The following is a 17,066-nucleotide window of genomic DNA, read 5'->3' on the forward strand; positions in this document are numbered from 1 at the left end:
TGAACTTTTTATATCATTCTTTTTAAGTTATTCAACCCGTGCAAGACACGGGTACCTAACCTAGTTTATATAAATATGATATGTTACAAACTATTTGACTATTATTTTTATCTTATCATTCTTTATCAACACATTTTTTGTGATAATATATACACTGGATTTCGAAGTATATATTCAACGTTATTAACTAATGAATAAATGAATGACAAAATTCAAGGTTTCCATTTTTCAGTTTTACAATATAACCCGTGTAATACTCATGTCAAAACTAGTAAATTATATCAATCCACTCTAACCACGGAAAATTACAAGAAGAAGCTCGATTCTTAATCTAATTAACTATACGAAAGAAGCATAACGTTGTCCGCAATCATCATAGAAGAATAAGCCTAACCGTACATAAATTAGTACTTTGTGTTTCTTATATGTCTAGAAACTACATCAAACGGCATCCTATATCTAAACTTCATTGCATTATTTACTTGGCAGTATGAAGGATCCGTGAAGGAAGATGGAAGGGGTTTGTCTAGTATCTACTTGGGACATATTGCTCATACACCTGGTATTTGCTTCTTTGATAACATGCAATTATTCTTATTTATAGCTAGGGTAGCACAAATACGACACGCGTATATATTTGTGTTAAAAAAATATCAACCAAAATCCAAGCATACTTTAAATCGTGTAACACGTTAAATTAAGCGAGTCGAGCTTGTAATAACTAGGTTATACAGGTTACTAGCTTGTAATAAATAGGGTTTTTTTGTGTTGTAAACAATGGATGACCTTATAAAATACATTTTTTATTCTGATAATAAAATGGTTGATGTATCGACATTTTTAGTTAAAGTGGTTAAACATGTCAGTCTAATCAATATATGTTTATTAAATGGACTAGAAATAACAACTGAAAATGTAATTATTTTGTGACGTGTTAGGAATTGTCACCCTCTATACACACGCGCGCGCATAAGGGAGGGTTCCAACGGCAATCACATTTAACTTGCAAATTGATGTTTAAAGTGGTTTTCACGAGTTTTCAAATAACTTGGTAGTTTTTATTTGAACCAGATAAATGTTCTAAGTTGAGTGTCATAGAACAAAGAATAGGGTTTTATATAGTTAAAAAAAAACAATTTTAAGGGGTTATAAGCAATACACAAGGATGGATTTTTGACCTTGTAATCTTGCAGGTAAGATATCTGATTTTAGCAATGCTGATGTTGCAGTTGATCAATACCACTTGTATGAGGCAAGTACTCTTTAAGTCTTTAATTTTGTTTTCTGTTTTAAGGAGTTATAAGTGCTAATATCTACTCATGAATATCATGATGCAACAATATCTTCCTTTTAAGCTTTTGAATTGAAAACCTAGAGTTTGGATGGTTCAAATGCAGGATGACATAAAGTTGATGAAGGATATGGGCATGGATGCATATAGGTTTTCAATCTCTTGGCCAAGGATTTTCCCTTACTAATTTTCAACTTTTTGTAATAATCGTTTCACATTTTTTTAAATTGCAACGTAAGTTTTTCGGCGGTATGTTTCAATTTGCATAGTTGAGCCACCGTCACAACAAACCGAACACGTGCAGATTTGTATATGCATTTCGATATAAATTTTATTCAAGTTATTTTCGTATCTTTACACAAGTGGGTTACTATAGCAAATGTTCGTACCGTAAATAATCAAAATAAATATCTACCGAGTTCTCACTGTGTCCTTGCCGCAACGCATTGTTTGATTGCACTTTGGTTTAATTTCAATGTTCTTGTCTTATAAGTATATTAGATTTTGATAATTATGTATATTGTTCTCTCTTTATAGATTTGTTGTACTTTGGTCAAATAGGTTAAACAAAGCACATATAAATTTAATGTATCCCTTCCTCTATCTTTAAATATAAAATTACATTAAAAATTACTATATATTTTTTTTAAATTTTTAATTAAATAACTTTTATTTATCTTATCATTACTTTTTCTTTGTCTTTAACCCATGATCATTTTTTAAAAAAAATATTAAAAAATTAATAGGGTGGAATAATAACTTTTTAAATATATAGAAAAGTTAATAAAACACCTAAACCACTTCCTACATTACAAAAACCATTTTCACAAAAATAAATAAAGGATAAGGATGTGAATGTTGTTACAATTTCTTTATGCTTACTCTAAGTACTCCGTGTTCTACACAAATCCTCAACCAACCTTTTATTCTTCTTACTTTATTTTATTTATTTCAGTTGTAATTTTATACCTTTGTAGATTGTCAACAATTTATTTGCAGCTTTATTTATTCTAATGATAAAAAGTGACTATGAACGATTTCTTACAGAGGGAAGCGGTCAAATCAACCAAGCTGGAGTCGATCACTACAATGCGCTTATTAATTCTTTATTAGCCAATAGTATGTGTATTTTTTAAATATCTTAAATATTTTATATTATTTTTTTAAAAGGTTGAAATGAAATGGTAGATATTGAACCATATTCAGTAGGCAGGAAGGGCGCGGAAGCTACCGTTTTTAGATTGCAAGCAAGCTAGCGAGACTCTCCTAGTAGCGAAGGAAAGGGACATTCGGAAAGCGACTAGTCGCTTCTGGCGAAGCTTCTAGAAGGCCGATCTCTACATAGAGAGACCCATATACCAGTCATGAGCGAGAGCGAAGCCTAGAGAGGCGCAGGGCAGTAGCTTCTAGGACGAAGCCGAGCCACTAGTGGAGTGGCCAAGGAGGCCTACTATACTGATACTGGATTAGTAACCGGTGAAATCCCCAAATCAAATTTCAGTGAACTATTGAAGCTATTAGTGTTATTGATCAGACAAGTACCAAGGCTTTCGGTATACTTCTTTCATTTCCGAATTTGCTTGCGACAAGTCCTAGCATTAGTATGAGTTCGTTGACCGCGTAAGGGTGATCCATCTTGATGACGAATTCCACGATAACAAGAAATAGAAATTAATCACTCTATCATTGGGACCTTCCTCAAGCATTGGAAGACAAATATAATGGCTGGCTTGACACAAGAATCTTGTATATATTAAATAACTTTACTTTATTTTTTGAAAATTAATTAAATTTATTATGTTATTTTGGGTGTTGTTATAATTTATAACACAGAAATGATTTTGCAAATTATGCGGAGACATGTTTTGAGAAATTTGGTGATCGAGTCAAGAACTGGATGACATTTAATGAACCTCGTACTTTTACATTACAAGGGTATGATATCGGCCTTCATGCACCGGGCCGTTGCTCAATACTTTTTAGCTTGTTATGTACGGCAGGAAACTCAGCTACTGAACCATATATTGTCGCTCATAATGTCCTTCTTTCACATGCAGCTGCTTTCGATATCTACAAAAGAAAATACAACGTAAACTCGTTATTAATCAAAATCAGATAATAAAATATCATATTTTATAAACATGTCATTTATTATCCAGGCCACGCAGAACGGGCGCATTGGAATTGCATTTGATGTCATTTGGTACGTGTCGGGTACAAACAAAACCGAGGACATTGAGGCGACACAAAGAGCACAAGATTTTCAATTGGGATGGTACATTTGTCAACCAATATTATTTTTTTAACTTCTCTTACTATAATATAGATCATAAGATATCTTATGTTACCACATTAGGTTTCTTGATCCTATAATGTTTGGAGATTACCCAACATCAATGAGGACAAGAGTAGGGGACCGGTTACCTAGGTTTTCTAAACTTCAATCGGCTCTTCTCAATGGTTCACTTGATTTTGTCGGTATAAATCACTACACTACATGGTACGCGTGGCATAACTTCACTAACATCATTGGTGCTTTTCTCAACGATTCTATTGCGGATTCGGGGTCCTTTACATTTCGTAAGTCATTTAAAAATATATCTTGCACTTGTGCCGGTTTAAACCCAGTTGCAGTATGCTATACAACTCAACTTTCAAGAGTATGGGCTCTGTAGTTATTTGTATTTTCGTCTAACACAAATAACAGTATGTCTAAAAACATGATATTTTTTTGTGTCTTTTTTCAGCATTAAAGGACGGGAAAGCTATTGGTGATCGGGTAAGCATATTTTTATATAGTATGGGCTAACTTTTCACTGTCAGAAATTAGTATATATATTTTATATATGTGAAAATATCATAAAACCAATATACCTTTTGATTTTTTGTTTTTATTATTCATGTAGCAATCCCTTAACTTTTAGCATATTAAAATCCCACTACATGTTAAATTTGAACAAAAATGTGATCATATTATAACTTTAGTCCCCAAATTAAAACAATTAGAACTTTAGACCCACTATTTGCACGAACATTAGCTCATAAAGAACAAAAAATCATTTTATTTTTCAGTCAAGAGCATAACCGTCAAGAGCATAACCGTCTTAATCAAGTAAAAAAGATGGTTATATCAAATTTTCAGTAACAGGATTGGGATCATGTAGAACTATTTTGAAATTGAGAACTTTGAGAACCATTTTGGACCACAAAAAACCCAAAAATAAAAAAATTCATAAAGCAAAAAAATGCAAAAATAAAAAAATTCATAAAGCAAAAAAACGCAAAAATAAAAAAAAGTAAAAAAACCAAAATTCTTATTTTTCATCCCGGTTTTATAAAAAAACGTCTCGGTTTTGCTATATTATACATATATGTATAATATGTCTATATATGTACATACATGTTTTTTTATGATACACATATGTACAATTTAAGGTAAATGATAATGTACATGTGTACATTACGTAACTAGATATTAAATGAAATTATACATATGTGTATAATACGAAGTTTTTTTTTTAATGAAACCGGAATAAAATATAAGAATTTTGGTTTTTTTACACTTTTAAAATTTTTGTTCTTTTTTGTTTTATAACTTTTTAAAGGTTTTTTTAGTGGTCCAAAATGGTTCTCAAAGTTCTCAATTTCCAAAGGGTTCTCTTAGGATCCTTACCCTTCAGTAACATTGCAAATATTTATCCAAAAAAAAATAGTTCTCAAAAACTATACATACATACCTCAGAACCAGTGAATATTGCAGGCTCCTTTTCTACCAACTGCGTTGTAGTCAACGGATTGGCAGATAGTTTTGTGAACATTTCTTCACCTGCTCTACAAGATCCTCATGCTTAACTGCTCCCAAAGCTGATATTACCTGTAATAGATATACAAAAATGACATTTTTACATTATACTATAATATTAACCAATGAATTGCTATCATATTCAAGCTGAGTACCAATCTGTGGGGAGTGAAGTGGGTTGCCATGTAATCTTGCATATTTCCTTGTTATCTTCTGAATGTTTTCAGCGGGCCCGAGAATGGTCCTCCCAAGGGGAGTGTGTTGGAAAGCGGTAGCATGCAAATGGTCAAAAATGACTTCTTCGGGGTCTTTGGCCACCTAATAGCAACATTGCGAAATAACATGATACATTTTAGTACAATAGATGATATCAGATTATCCTATAGCAAATAAAACACTGGCAAAATATATAATACTTCAAAAAACAATTAGAAGAGAATAAGACCAAATTGTCCCTCATGTTTTCTAGCGGTTTAGACACATTGTTAAGTATTTAGTGGATGAGACACGATACTGCTTTAGTGTGCACGTTGTCATTCCAAGTAATTACAATCTTTTCTACGGTGACAATCGAGTAACAGTAGCATTATAAAATATAAATACCAATAAAAGTAAGCTCAAGTTAAAATGCCTAAACTGAAAACCGATTCTTGTTACAAGTAATGGATACACTAACTTTTCGCAAGTAACGAAACATGTGTGTATTGCACCAGAACACTTCATTTTCCAAAATGGCGGCATTTATAGGTTTGTTTAGTTATTATTACAGCGTTTAAATACTACGACATACCATTGATTTCTTTTTAGATATAGAGACCAACTGATTTGCAGTAGTGAATGCAAAAATATCAAAAAAGGCACTAACACCAACCGCGCTCATTGACTTCAATTCACGAGCCGATAAGTGTCAAAGTAAAGAGGACAACAGTAAACTTATATAACCAATATAATTGTTTCCAAAAACCGGTTATATAAATTTCTTGTTACTCTAGTCTCTATTTACTTGCAAACGTATCAGCTAACAAACGTGATTCAGTGGGCCCTGTTGGTTTCATAGTCATTTTGATCCGTTCTACATTCACTATTGCAAAACGTGTAGTCTTTAGGCGCAATACCTACATTTTTCATTCTAAAAGTGAGTCAATGAGGCCAGTTGGTCTCGGTGTCATTCTAATCCATTCTACATTCACTACTACATGTTTATACTAATTTCATGTTTCTCTATTTACTTAGTAACTTCAAAAACTTATCAGTTAGCAAATGTGACTCGGTTGGCCCGCTTGGTCTCAGTCTCAGTGTCATTCTAATTAGAGGTGCAAACGAGCGGAGCCACTCGAAATCGGCTCGCTAAAAAGCTCTATCGAGCCCGAGCCTAAAAGTAAGCTTATTTAATAAACGATCCCGAGCTTGAGCCGGCTCGCGAGCCTAAATGAGCCTGTTATTTTATATTTTTTTAAATACATATTTAATAATTATTAATTAAAATATATATATAATGTTATGAAAAAATAAATGAAAATAACTAAATAACATATATTACTATATACATAAAATTATAACTGAAAAAATAGATAAAAATAATTATAAATATATAAAAAAAATAATTAATAAATAGTAAACGAGCCAAACTCGAGTTTGAAAATCAAGTCACGAGCCGAGCTTAATCAAATCCGAGCCTAAAAGTAAGCTTGTTTAATAAACGAGCCCGAGCTCGAGCTTCACTTATCCAACTCAATCCTAGTCGCGAGCCTAAATGACCATTTTATTTATATAATTTTTTAAAATATATATTTAATAATTATTAATTAAAAAATATATAATATTCTGAAAAATAAATGAACATAACTAAATAATATATATTATTTTTATACATAAAATTAAAATTGAGAATATATATATATATATATATATATAATTTTAAATATATAAAAAAACAATTAATAGTAAACGAGCTGAGCCTGAGTTTGAAAATCAACTCACGAGCCGAGCTCGAGCTTTGAAAATAGAGCTCGAAACGAGTTTGCACCCCTAATTCTAATCCATTCTACATTCACTTAAGTCTTAACTACATATAAACATATCATCTCTACATACAAAAAAAACAAGCATCAATCCTACATTGGTACAATATTTAAACAATGTTATACCTCTTCGATCTCCCGAAGAATATACTTCCGTGTCGGCTTAATCAACCACTCATGAAACTCGGAATCCTGGACCACATCCGCCAAAATCTCGACCGCCTTCGCCACATCCCTCACCATCACTTTCATATAAACACTCGTGTTCTCCCGACCCGTATACCCATACAAATGCCCACCCATATTCTCAACTTCCTTTTCCAACTCCCTAATTGGCCTACTGTGGGTCCCCTTTAAAAACATATGTTCTACAAAATGCGCGACGCCGTTTGTGGCGTCGCTGGTCTCGAACCGGGACCCGGAGGCGATCCAGACGCCAACGGTCGCGGTTCGGGACGCGAGGTTGGCCCCCGAGGCGACTCGGAGGCCGGTGGGGAGTGTGGTGAGGTGAGTGGATGGGAAGGTGAGGATGGGTGTGTGGTTGGTTAGTGTTGGGTGTGGTGTGTTGTGTTTTAGGTAGTTAGGGTTAGGGTTTTGAAGGCGTTTGAGCTTTGAGTTTACTTGTGAGGATATGTGATCGTACAGCATTGGCGGTGTAGGGGTGTCGGAAGTCACGGCCGCGACGGCGGTGGTGGAATGGAGTCTGGTGGCGGTGGTTAGAGGATGGTGTGAGCGGCGCGTGAGGTAAAGGAGGTGGCGCGTGGACATGGTTGTAATGTGATGATAATTGGAAGTGAAATTGGGAGGTAAATAAACAAGTGAAGTAAAAAAAATATTAAAACAAGGCAAAAAGTGCTCCTTATTATTATGCTCTGTGTAAAAAATAAAAGGAGAGTTTTATATGTTTGAAAGATGTTACGCGTTATGACATAAGATTGTAGGGGCTAACGATTCGTGTCTTAATAAGTTTGAAGCAACGCGTTTAATAAAAATATCAAACATGAATACAACTCGTTTAACTACTTTATATGACTTGATTATAAGATAGATTTATCTTTCATATACCAATAAAGGAAAACCATGGAGTCTAACCCACTAATTTCGATTATTTAAGAAACCAAAAAAATCACATACCGCATTTTTTTTATTAACAGGTCTTAAACAGGTACACAATTGTAGCCCTTGAAAATCGGCCGATATTTGATCAATTTGTTACGGTGAAAGTTTTATTCAAAAAGTTAGAGATGCTAAAAAGGTAAATATGTAAGTTGAAAGGGAAAAAAAATGGTCCACCAACACATCCCACAATCATGTGTTATTTTTCAAATATACACAGATACATCAAATTTTATAGATAAAAATTTCAATTTTAACAGATTCCAACTAGTAGGTGTGATACTGACTAGCAATTATTTGAGGATTAATTGACGCCTGAAGTGATTTTAACAACCATGATAAGACTAAAGAAACTCCTTGTTTTATATTTAGGGATGGAAAAAAAATATCGAGCCATACGAGAATATATGAAACATCCAAAATAATATTTTGGGGGTGTTGGATGAGTATGGGATTAAGTGATGCCCTACTGGATTACCATAAACCATATATCCAAATTTTATACTTAAAATTATAAAATTTAAATTTCATTTCTCCTTTCCCTTATGACTCAAGTAAATCAGCCTTAGTCAAATTAAATGTCTAAGCAAGTTTAAGAAGTAAAAATCTTTTTTTCTACTATGATTACTGGCTCAGCTTCTATAAATAATACATCTAACACAAAATGGATGCAAGAAAGAGCAAACAACAAAAATGACTATAATCATTTAATGAAAAGAAACTATGAGAAATCTCTAGGAATCCACCTTAATATAGGAATACGATTAAAATCAATACAAATAACGACGACACTCTCGCATTTAACATAAGAAAATAAGTAGTACACATACCATAATACAAAATAAAAATAGACAATGAAATAATGTAACAAATATTACTTAAAGAAAAGAAACTGTTTATCATTTTCAAATGTTTAAGAAGAAAGATGCGGAAAACAATCACGCAACTTATCAATAAATGGCAACTCATCCGGATTTAGCTTGGGAGCACGCGATCTTGAAGGCTATCGATTATGTCCATAGTCTCACCAAGAAGTCGGGCTGCAGTATGTACACTGTCTTCTTTTTTATCAATGGCACTTGTGTGACATTTCATTGTTATGACTCGGGGTAAGTTGGTGAGACAAGCAGCCAGTATGTGAGAAATCATTGACGACAATTGCACAAACAACTCCTCTTGGCTAATCTGATCAATGTCGGCATGGTAGGAAAATAGGATCGTTTGGGTGATACGGTACATTAAGTTGGCAGAAACCGACATGTACAGTGCCTTATCGTGATCATCTGAGCCTTTAATATTCTTACTTTCCGCCTTAGTGACTATGTTTTTAGCTGTATCACTAAACCATTGAACAATCTCTTTTGTTGCATTAACTCGAAGATCAGGGTTTGGCAACTTGTATCCTAACCATTTGTGGTAAACTTCAACTTCTAGCCACAACGTTCTAGCGACCTTTTGAATGCTTACATACTCATCGGTGGCATTGAGGGTTTCCATCACATGTGTTACATATGTAAGGCCTTCGCTCACGCTCTTTAACAAGCTATCGACAATGTCTTTTTGGATGTTAGGAAGAGATATGGCGACGGCTGTCAGGGTCACGACAGGTAAGCTCCAGCTGTCCACATATTTTTCTTCGGTTAAAGGCGGGACTTGAATCACTTGATACATTTCATACTTTCCAACTCCTTCAAAACCACTATATTCCTCTAGAAGCTCTATAAGATTCTTTGGCTTGTTCTTTTCAGCCTTTTGGATCGCATGGTTTGCAGATTTTGAAATGCTTTTCAGTGTTCTTTCAGCAAGCTCTATATCATCTTGAAGTTGCAAAACATACGGGTCGAGATCTTTGTTATGTTGTAGCTGAGCAGGTCTCTCCACCAACACATTATTTAACCACTTCCGGCAACGACGACAACACAAGATACCAATCACAAACAAAAGTGGGATTAATGGTATCATCTTACATGCTACGACAATTGCTTTTTGGACTCCTATACAGAAACCCAAAATCAGGACCTTTAGATTCTGGATGACAATCTTGCATCTGCGGCTACTAAATTTCAACGGTATGCTACTATGTTTCCACACGGATAACTTGTGAGTATAGTAGCTCTCTACTTTAAAGACACTTACATGGTTCCAAAACCATTTTATAGACACTTTAAAGGTTAAGGATGTAAAACATCGACAAAGAGGAGCGATTGTACCCAATATTACTCCGGTAAATTGTGTAATAAGAATCAAGACAACTGACCACTTATAATCCGACCCATAATAGTTAATACGTGGTATTGTGTAAATCATAGTATTAACATGTATGTCGGTGCTTAAAAGACATATTACCCCGGAAGCAGTGGTCGTAGCAGAGCAAACTGCTATAAACTGTGGGCTACCAGTTCCCGCCATGATCCAGTGGTTGCTCACATACTGCTTTAGCTTCTCAACCGTTGGTTGTTGCAACTCCAGATCCTTCAAAGCTCTTTCATGACACACTTTGTATTTGGATTCTAATATTTGTTTTGACTTTATAATCATTAAAGGCGAGCATGTGTATATCATCAACAAAGCGAGTAACATAGCCACGTAAACAATTGCTATCTTCCAAGTGTTGAAAGTTAAAATAGCGAAATAATCATCTTCATAATTTTGAACCACACCGGTTCCTATCTGAATGCATACATTCACAACCAAAGTGATTACTAAAACTCCCAAAGCTACGACGTTTGTGAGAAGTTCCTTACTGTCCATGGCTGCTAAAGAAGGCAACCATCAGGTGCACATAAATGCCATGCTTCCTAACTTTGCAACCTGGTCCACATCTTTCGGCATTGAATTATTTAGATCCATGGGAAGCTTCATTGTAACAGCTATGACAGTGAGGGAAGCAGCATTCAGAGTAAAGTATTTACACGGAAACCATCGTTTTTTGGTTTTTAAACCGTGTAACAGATCAGCCAGCATTGGTAGGATGCAGAAAAGAGAAGCTATTGCTATGTAAATCCCAATCCACTTCATAGGTTTACCGAACTCGTCTTCTAGTTCTGTTTCGGACATTAACTTCTTCAAGAAAGCTAGAAATCCATCTGGAATGCTGTTGCAATTAGATGACAGATCTTTCTCAATTTGGGAAATTGAAAAGGAATACATAATTACGCTCAAAAGCTGCCGTAGGATTTGAAACAAAATAAAAAGGATTAAGGTAAGGTTTAAGTTACGTTTCGTTAAATGTATGATAAGATTGTGTTAAATAAACAATGTCATCATATCCTGTGTGAGGTGGTTGTTAAGGTGTCTAGCAAGTCAAGTAATCAACCATCACAAACAAATAAAGAGTTATAGCTCGATCAGACTCATTTTACGCCGTACAAATTTCTAGTACGTGTGATTAGTCTTTTGGAAGAAAGTAAGACCAAATCAACATAATAAAGTTAACTGTGACCAAGTCCGAATCGATGACCAGAAACAAGATAGAAACATGTGGTTTAGAAACGCACACGAACTGCATTTTGTTGACTGGAATGTGCATTATTGATGTTAACTGGAATGTTACTTCTTCAACACATGTGACTTGAGGCATCACATAATTAAATTAAATGAAATATTGATGTGGAAGGGATATATATTCAACTGGAAAATGTGTGGACATAGGAGGATATCTGGAAACTTTAATACAATTGGCATAATGTAGTTAGTCAAAGTCATATTAAAGTATATTACATACTAATTTCAGGAAAAAAATACAAATAGGTTATCTAAACAGTCATTCTTGAAAGAATTTATCTAGTTAAAAATAATTTGTTTTTTTTCTCATGAAACATGTCATCTGATGTGGGCAGTGTTATAATGTTAGTGAAACATGTTATAATGTCACTTGGATAATACTGATTTTCCATATTTATTATTATTATTATTATTATTATTATTATTATTATTATTATTTCAAAATTATCCAAGTCATTTATTTAGCTTGAGAATAATCTTCTTCTTATTTTTTTCAATATTATCCAAGTTTGTTATGAAAACCAGTATTTGTATCCGTGTATTGTGAGAAAACGGGTTAATTAATGATTACGTGTTTGAAAGTCACCGCGCGTTGCAGTGGGAAGTCGGCTGGTATCGGTTTGGTTGGTTATGATGAAATTTTTGTGTCAAAAGTTTCATTACAAAAAGTTGAGGTACCAAAGATGTAAGTTGAAATAGGAAAAGATTCATTACCAAAGTTAAAGAGGCCAAAAGCTATATATGTGAAACGAAAGTTGAGGGGCCAAAAGTAAATATATTAAAGTTGTGTGGCAAAATTCAAAACAGACTAAAGTTAAGCGGAAAAGCAAATTAGTTAAAGTTGTGTGGCAAATGTCAAAGAAACTAAAGTTTCCAAGTTGGGTTTAAAATATATAATTAACGGATTTGGTTGTTTATAACTAAAATGCTTAAATTTATAGTAACACTGGTTAAACATTTGTACCAATGATTAAATCTGGTTAAAAAAACCGAACCCGAAAGCCGAACCATAACTGATTGATATAAAATCCAGTCAACTGAGAAATCTATAGTTTGATTATAGCTTTTCGAAAAACTAGTTCTAGTGGTTTGATATCGATTACAAATATTTTTGTAAACATTGGTCAAAAGCGGCCTTAACCACAAAACTTCGGTTAACCAAACCACACAATGGAAATCGACTTAAACGAAACCGATTATGGTTATTCGCTACAACTATGTGTTCTTTTATGAATTGTTATAAGACGATAATCAAACCGAACCAACTCAAAACCAAAATATAACATTAGGACCTTTCAAAGGCATCTATTTTAGGCATCTAGCTATCAAAAACAAAACTAACATGCAATTACTAACATGGTAATATGATATCACAACTTCAACCAAAACATCATACAGTAAAGGCGCAACACATTGAACATTTCAAATGTATAAACCGAGGTTCACATCATGCGTTGATACAAAAGACCTTAATAACAACACATGGAAGTGCGGCTACGAAACCAGTTGTAATCTGGCAATAATTTTACTGGCCCGGATGCTGCAATTGCTATGTCCTGCAATTCACACAAGTTTTAAACAAATAATAAAAATAATAATAATAATAATAATTTTAGTTCTTTTTTATGTAGTAATTACACTTTCTTTGAAAGTGATATTATATATTCATATCAACTTGGTAGTAATCGTCGTTAATATGGCGAGTGTATATTAACACTGTCCATAAAAGTTGTGTAGAAAGAGGAATAACCTTGTCATATAGGAACTTGTTAGCTACACGTTTGACGGTAGCAACGTCCACTGCATCAATTCTGGCAAACAGTTCAGCAAGCGTGATTCTACGCCCGTATGTAAGCAACTGTAAAATAAATATTATAAGAAGTTAAAAGACATTATTATTAAGAATATTAATAATTATTAGTAAGCATAGATGAACTAAAAGTATTAAATAAATCTTCAATATTCTATTTTTTGATTGTGTGTAAACAAGAATAATTATTACAAAAATAACTTCCAAATATTAGAGTAAATGATATTATGTATCGGGTGTACCTGACGTCCGATTTCTTCAGCAGTGGGCTGTTCTTTACAAAATAAATATTTAAGCTGCAAATAACGAAGAATCCGTAAAAATTTAAGTTGCGAATAGTTGCAGATGATTTCATGATCATTAACTACTAGTGCCGAATTTACCTGATTTTGAGCACGAATAACATCCTCCTCTGTGACTCGGTAACATAGTTTGCTTATCTCTTGCATTATTACAGAAGCCAAATCATCTAAGCAATCTGGCTACATAAAGAACTAAAAGCATTAAGCTAGCAATAAGTAATAAAAAATTCACCTATGATAATTAATATTAACCTTGCATTATTAATTATCATAAGTAAAGTTGCATAAAAAGTAAAAATTTATATGCAAATATTTATAAACTTAAAACTCACTTTACCAACAGCATAGAAACCAAAAAGCCCGGTTTCTTTATAGTGACTGTTCACAGCCATCACACTCTCAGCAATTTCATCTATCCCGACAATCCGAGCCAGCTGTGAACTGCGAGTCAAATATATATATATATATATATATATAGGATTAGGATCATGTGAGAACTATTTTGAAATTTAGAACTTTGAGAACCATTTTTTACCACAAAAAAACTCTTTAAAAACAATATAAAACAAAAAAAAACGCGAAAATAAAAAAGTAAAAAAACCAATTTTTTTTATTTTTTATCCCGGTTCATAAAATATAAAAAAACTAAAAAAATATATCGCTCTAGCAAAATTATACACATATGTATAATACTTATTTTTTAAACTTTATACATGTTATTCTTTATATACATATGTACAATTAAGATAAACGAATGTACATTATGTAAATCGAGATTAAATACAAATACACACATGTGTATAACTAGATGTTTTTTTATGAGACCGGGATGAAAAATAAAAAATTTTGGATTTTTACTTTTTAAAAGTTTTCGTTTTTTTTTTCGTTTTATAATTTTTTTTTCAATATTTTTAAGAGGTTTTCTTGTGGCTTAAAATGGTTCTCAAACTTCTCAATTTCAAAAAGTTCTCTTAGGATCCTCACCCTATATATATATATATATATAGTTACAAAAAAATATATTTTTCAAACATATAATAGGATTAAAGATAACGGTACCAACCCGATATGTTTGCCAACATCTGTAACTTTGTTCCATGATCCAAGCATAGTTCGTATGACCAACAAAGCGATCGAATCAGGATCCGTCCATGATGCTCCTTTAAACACAACACCAAAATGAGCAAAATCCATATCATCGTCCCTCTTACGAATCTGATTATATTTACGGTTTCAGTTACTTGCATAATGTAAAAACTAAAAACTTCAAGCCATAAAAAAATGTAACACCACCTCAGAACCAATAAACATTGCAGGCTCGGCTTCCACCAACTGCGATGCAGTTACAGGATTAGTCGATAACTTTGTGAACATATTATTCACTTGTTGTACAATGTTATCATGGTTAACCGCCCCCGAGGCTGATATTACCTGTAACAAATCATATTCATAATATAAACTTTAAAGATGGCATAATAAAAATGTTATTAGTTAAACTAACCATTCTGTGTGGGGTATAATGGGTATAAAGGTAATCTTGAAGAGCATTCTTTGTCATATCCATGATGTTTTTAGGAGGTCCAAGAACAGTCCGACCGAGGGGACTGTGTTGGAACGCAGCAGCTTGCAAACGGTCGAAAATTACTTCATTTGGCTGTGTCATCACCTGAAACCGACAATGCACGTAGAGACATATAAAAACCGTTGAAACTGTCTGAACCGCCCAAACCGAACTAAATCAGCCAGTTCAGTACGGTTAGAGTGAACCAGTTCGGTTTACAGTTTGAAAAACCAAGTAAACCGAACAGCCGAAATATTAAAAAGTATATAACTTTTTTAATATAAATAATTTAATAAAAATAAAATAATTTTACGCGCATAGAAATCTAACACTTAATATACGTACACGTGTTTTTAAATAAAACGCATATATATTATTAATTTAACCGAATTTGTGCTGCTAAAAAATTTCATTATTTTTACGCAAACTCTTTAATACTCGAAAGGTAACATGCTTTAGTTTTTTTAAACCTGCCATTTTACTAAACTTTCGAAAATCTAACAGTTCGGTTTACTGGTAAACCAAACATCCAAAATATTAAAAAAAATAATAAATTTTAGTTATATAAATAAAAATCATCCCGAACCGCCAAAAGCAAACCATTTTGGCCAGTCCAGCCGACCCAACCAACCCGACCGATTCAGTTTAGTTTTTCATTAAAAAAAAAACGTATCGGTTCGGCCCAAAAACCTCGAACAACTCCGTAAGAATCTCGTTACGCTCATCTATAACCGCGTGATCATCAAACGTCGAGTTCTGCAGCATATCCGACATAACATCAACCACATTACACACATCAGCAGCCATCACTTTAGCAACATAAACTGTATGTTCTCTAGAAGTAAGCCCACATAACTCACCTCCCATATTCTTAACCTCCTCAATAATATCACAACCAGACCGCTTCGACGTGCCTCGAAACACCATATGTTCGACGAAATGAGCGACACCGTTAGTCTCTTCGGTTTCAAACCGTGAGCCCGTGTCGACCCACGCGCAGACGGTGGCGGTGTGGGAGAGGTTGTTGGACTCCGTGGCGACACGGAGACCGGTGGAGAGAGTGGTGACACGTGTTACTGAAAAATACCGGTACTGAAAATGAGTACAAATGTGTTTAGAATATTGTGTTGACTTTTTTGGTACTGGTACTGTCAAAAATATTTGAAATGATGAAAGTGAATGGTACGGATACCGAGAACATGAAAAAGTGAATACTGGTACTGATAGAGCTCGGTGAGAGCGCCTAAAAAGGCGGTGCGTGGCCATGGGTGGTGTAAATGTGGTTTAGATTAGAAGTGAGATTAGGAGGTTAATATGGTGACAAAGATTGCCGGCCATGGCCTGCTTCGGTTGTCAGATAGCCGTACCGGCTAAAATAAAGTCGATCAAGTTAGTTAAGTTTGAGAGATTGAAGAAACCGAAGCCAGCAGGATGGCGGGAACGCCATCCTGGGTGTCCGGGTACAAAACTAAAGAAAGGGGAAAGCCGGTGTCAGACGATTTTGAATTTCTCGATCTCAATTTTTTTAAAACTTAATACTGGTACCGTGGGCAAAAATTTGGTTAATACTGGTACTGATCTCAAATTTCTCGATCCAGGTTTTCTTAAAAACTTAGTGTCGTTACTCGTACTAAAATGTTCGTTTTCGTACAGGTTTGA

At 33.9% G+C, this 17,066-nt stretch overlaps 3 protein-coding genes and 1 pseudogene across 4 annotated transcripts; 1 reads left to right on the plus strand and 3 right to left on the minus strand.

Annotated features, from left to right (window-relative positions):
- The first annotated feature begins 3,432 nt into the window (after positions 1–3,432).
- On the plus strand, positions 3,433–4,215 carry LOC143561043 (beta-glucosidase 40-like). Its single transcript, XM_077049200.1, has 4 exons — positions 3,433–3,566; positions 3,648–3,871; positions 4,039–4,070; positions 4,198–4,215. Exons 1-4 carry the CDS (start codon positions 3,433–3,435, stop codon positions 4,213–4,215), a joined length of 408 nt encoding a protein of 135 aa, XP_076905315.1.
- Positions 4,216–4,301: 86 nt separating this feature from the next.
- On the minus strand, positions 4,302–7,969 carry LOC143561044 (putative mitochondrial-processing peptidase subunit beta, mitochondrial; annotated as a pseudogene). The gene is made up of 4 exons (XR_013140223.1): positions 7,241–7,969; positions 5,249–5,411; positions 5,029–5,165; positions 4,302–4,310 (listed from the first exon to the last, which is right to left on the minus strand). The product of XR_013140223.1 is annotated as a putative mitochondrial-processing peptidase subunit beta, mitochondrial (transcript).
- Positions 7,970–9,205: 1,236 nt separating this feature from the next.
- On the minus strand, positions 9,206–10,981 carry LOC143561045 (uncharacterized). The gene has a single exon (XM_077049201.1). The coding sequence runs from the start codon at positions 10,979–10,981 to the stop codon at positions 9,206–9,208; it is 1,776 nt and encodes a 591-aa protein (XP_076905316.1).
- A 1,915-nt stretch (positions 10,982–12,896) lies between these two features.
- Positions 12,897–16,674, minus strand: LOC143561032 (putative mitochondrial-processing peptidase subunit beta, mitochondrial). Its single transcript, XM_077049192.1, has 9 exons — positions 16,098–16,674; positions 15,348–15,512; positions 15,140–15,277; positions 14,910–15,061; positions 14,179–14,287; positions 13,928–14,026; positions 13,787–13,840; positions 13,485–13,592; positions 12,897–13,290 (listed from the first exon to the last, which is right to left on the minus strand). The coding sequence occupies exons 1-9, from the start codon at positions 16,671–16,673 to the stop codon at positions 13,204–13,206; spliced, it is 1,488 nt and encodes a 495-aa protein (XP_076905307.1). The 5' UTR covers position 16,674; the 3' UTR covers positions 12,897–13,203.
- Positions 16,675–17,066: the final 392 nt, after the last annotated feature.

Source organism: Bidens hawaiensis, unplaced genomic scaffold (assembly GCF_021521415.1).
Source record: "Bidens hawaiensis isolate Kalapana, Puna unplaced genomic scaffold, B.hawaiensis_p1.1 tig00020525_1, whole genome shotgun sequence".
Classification (NCBI taxonomy): Eukaryota; Viridiplantae; Streptophyta; class Magnoliopsida; order Asterales; family Asteraceae; genus Bidens; species Bidens hawaiensis.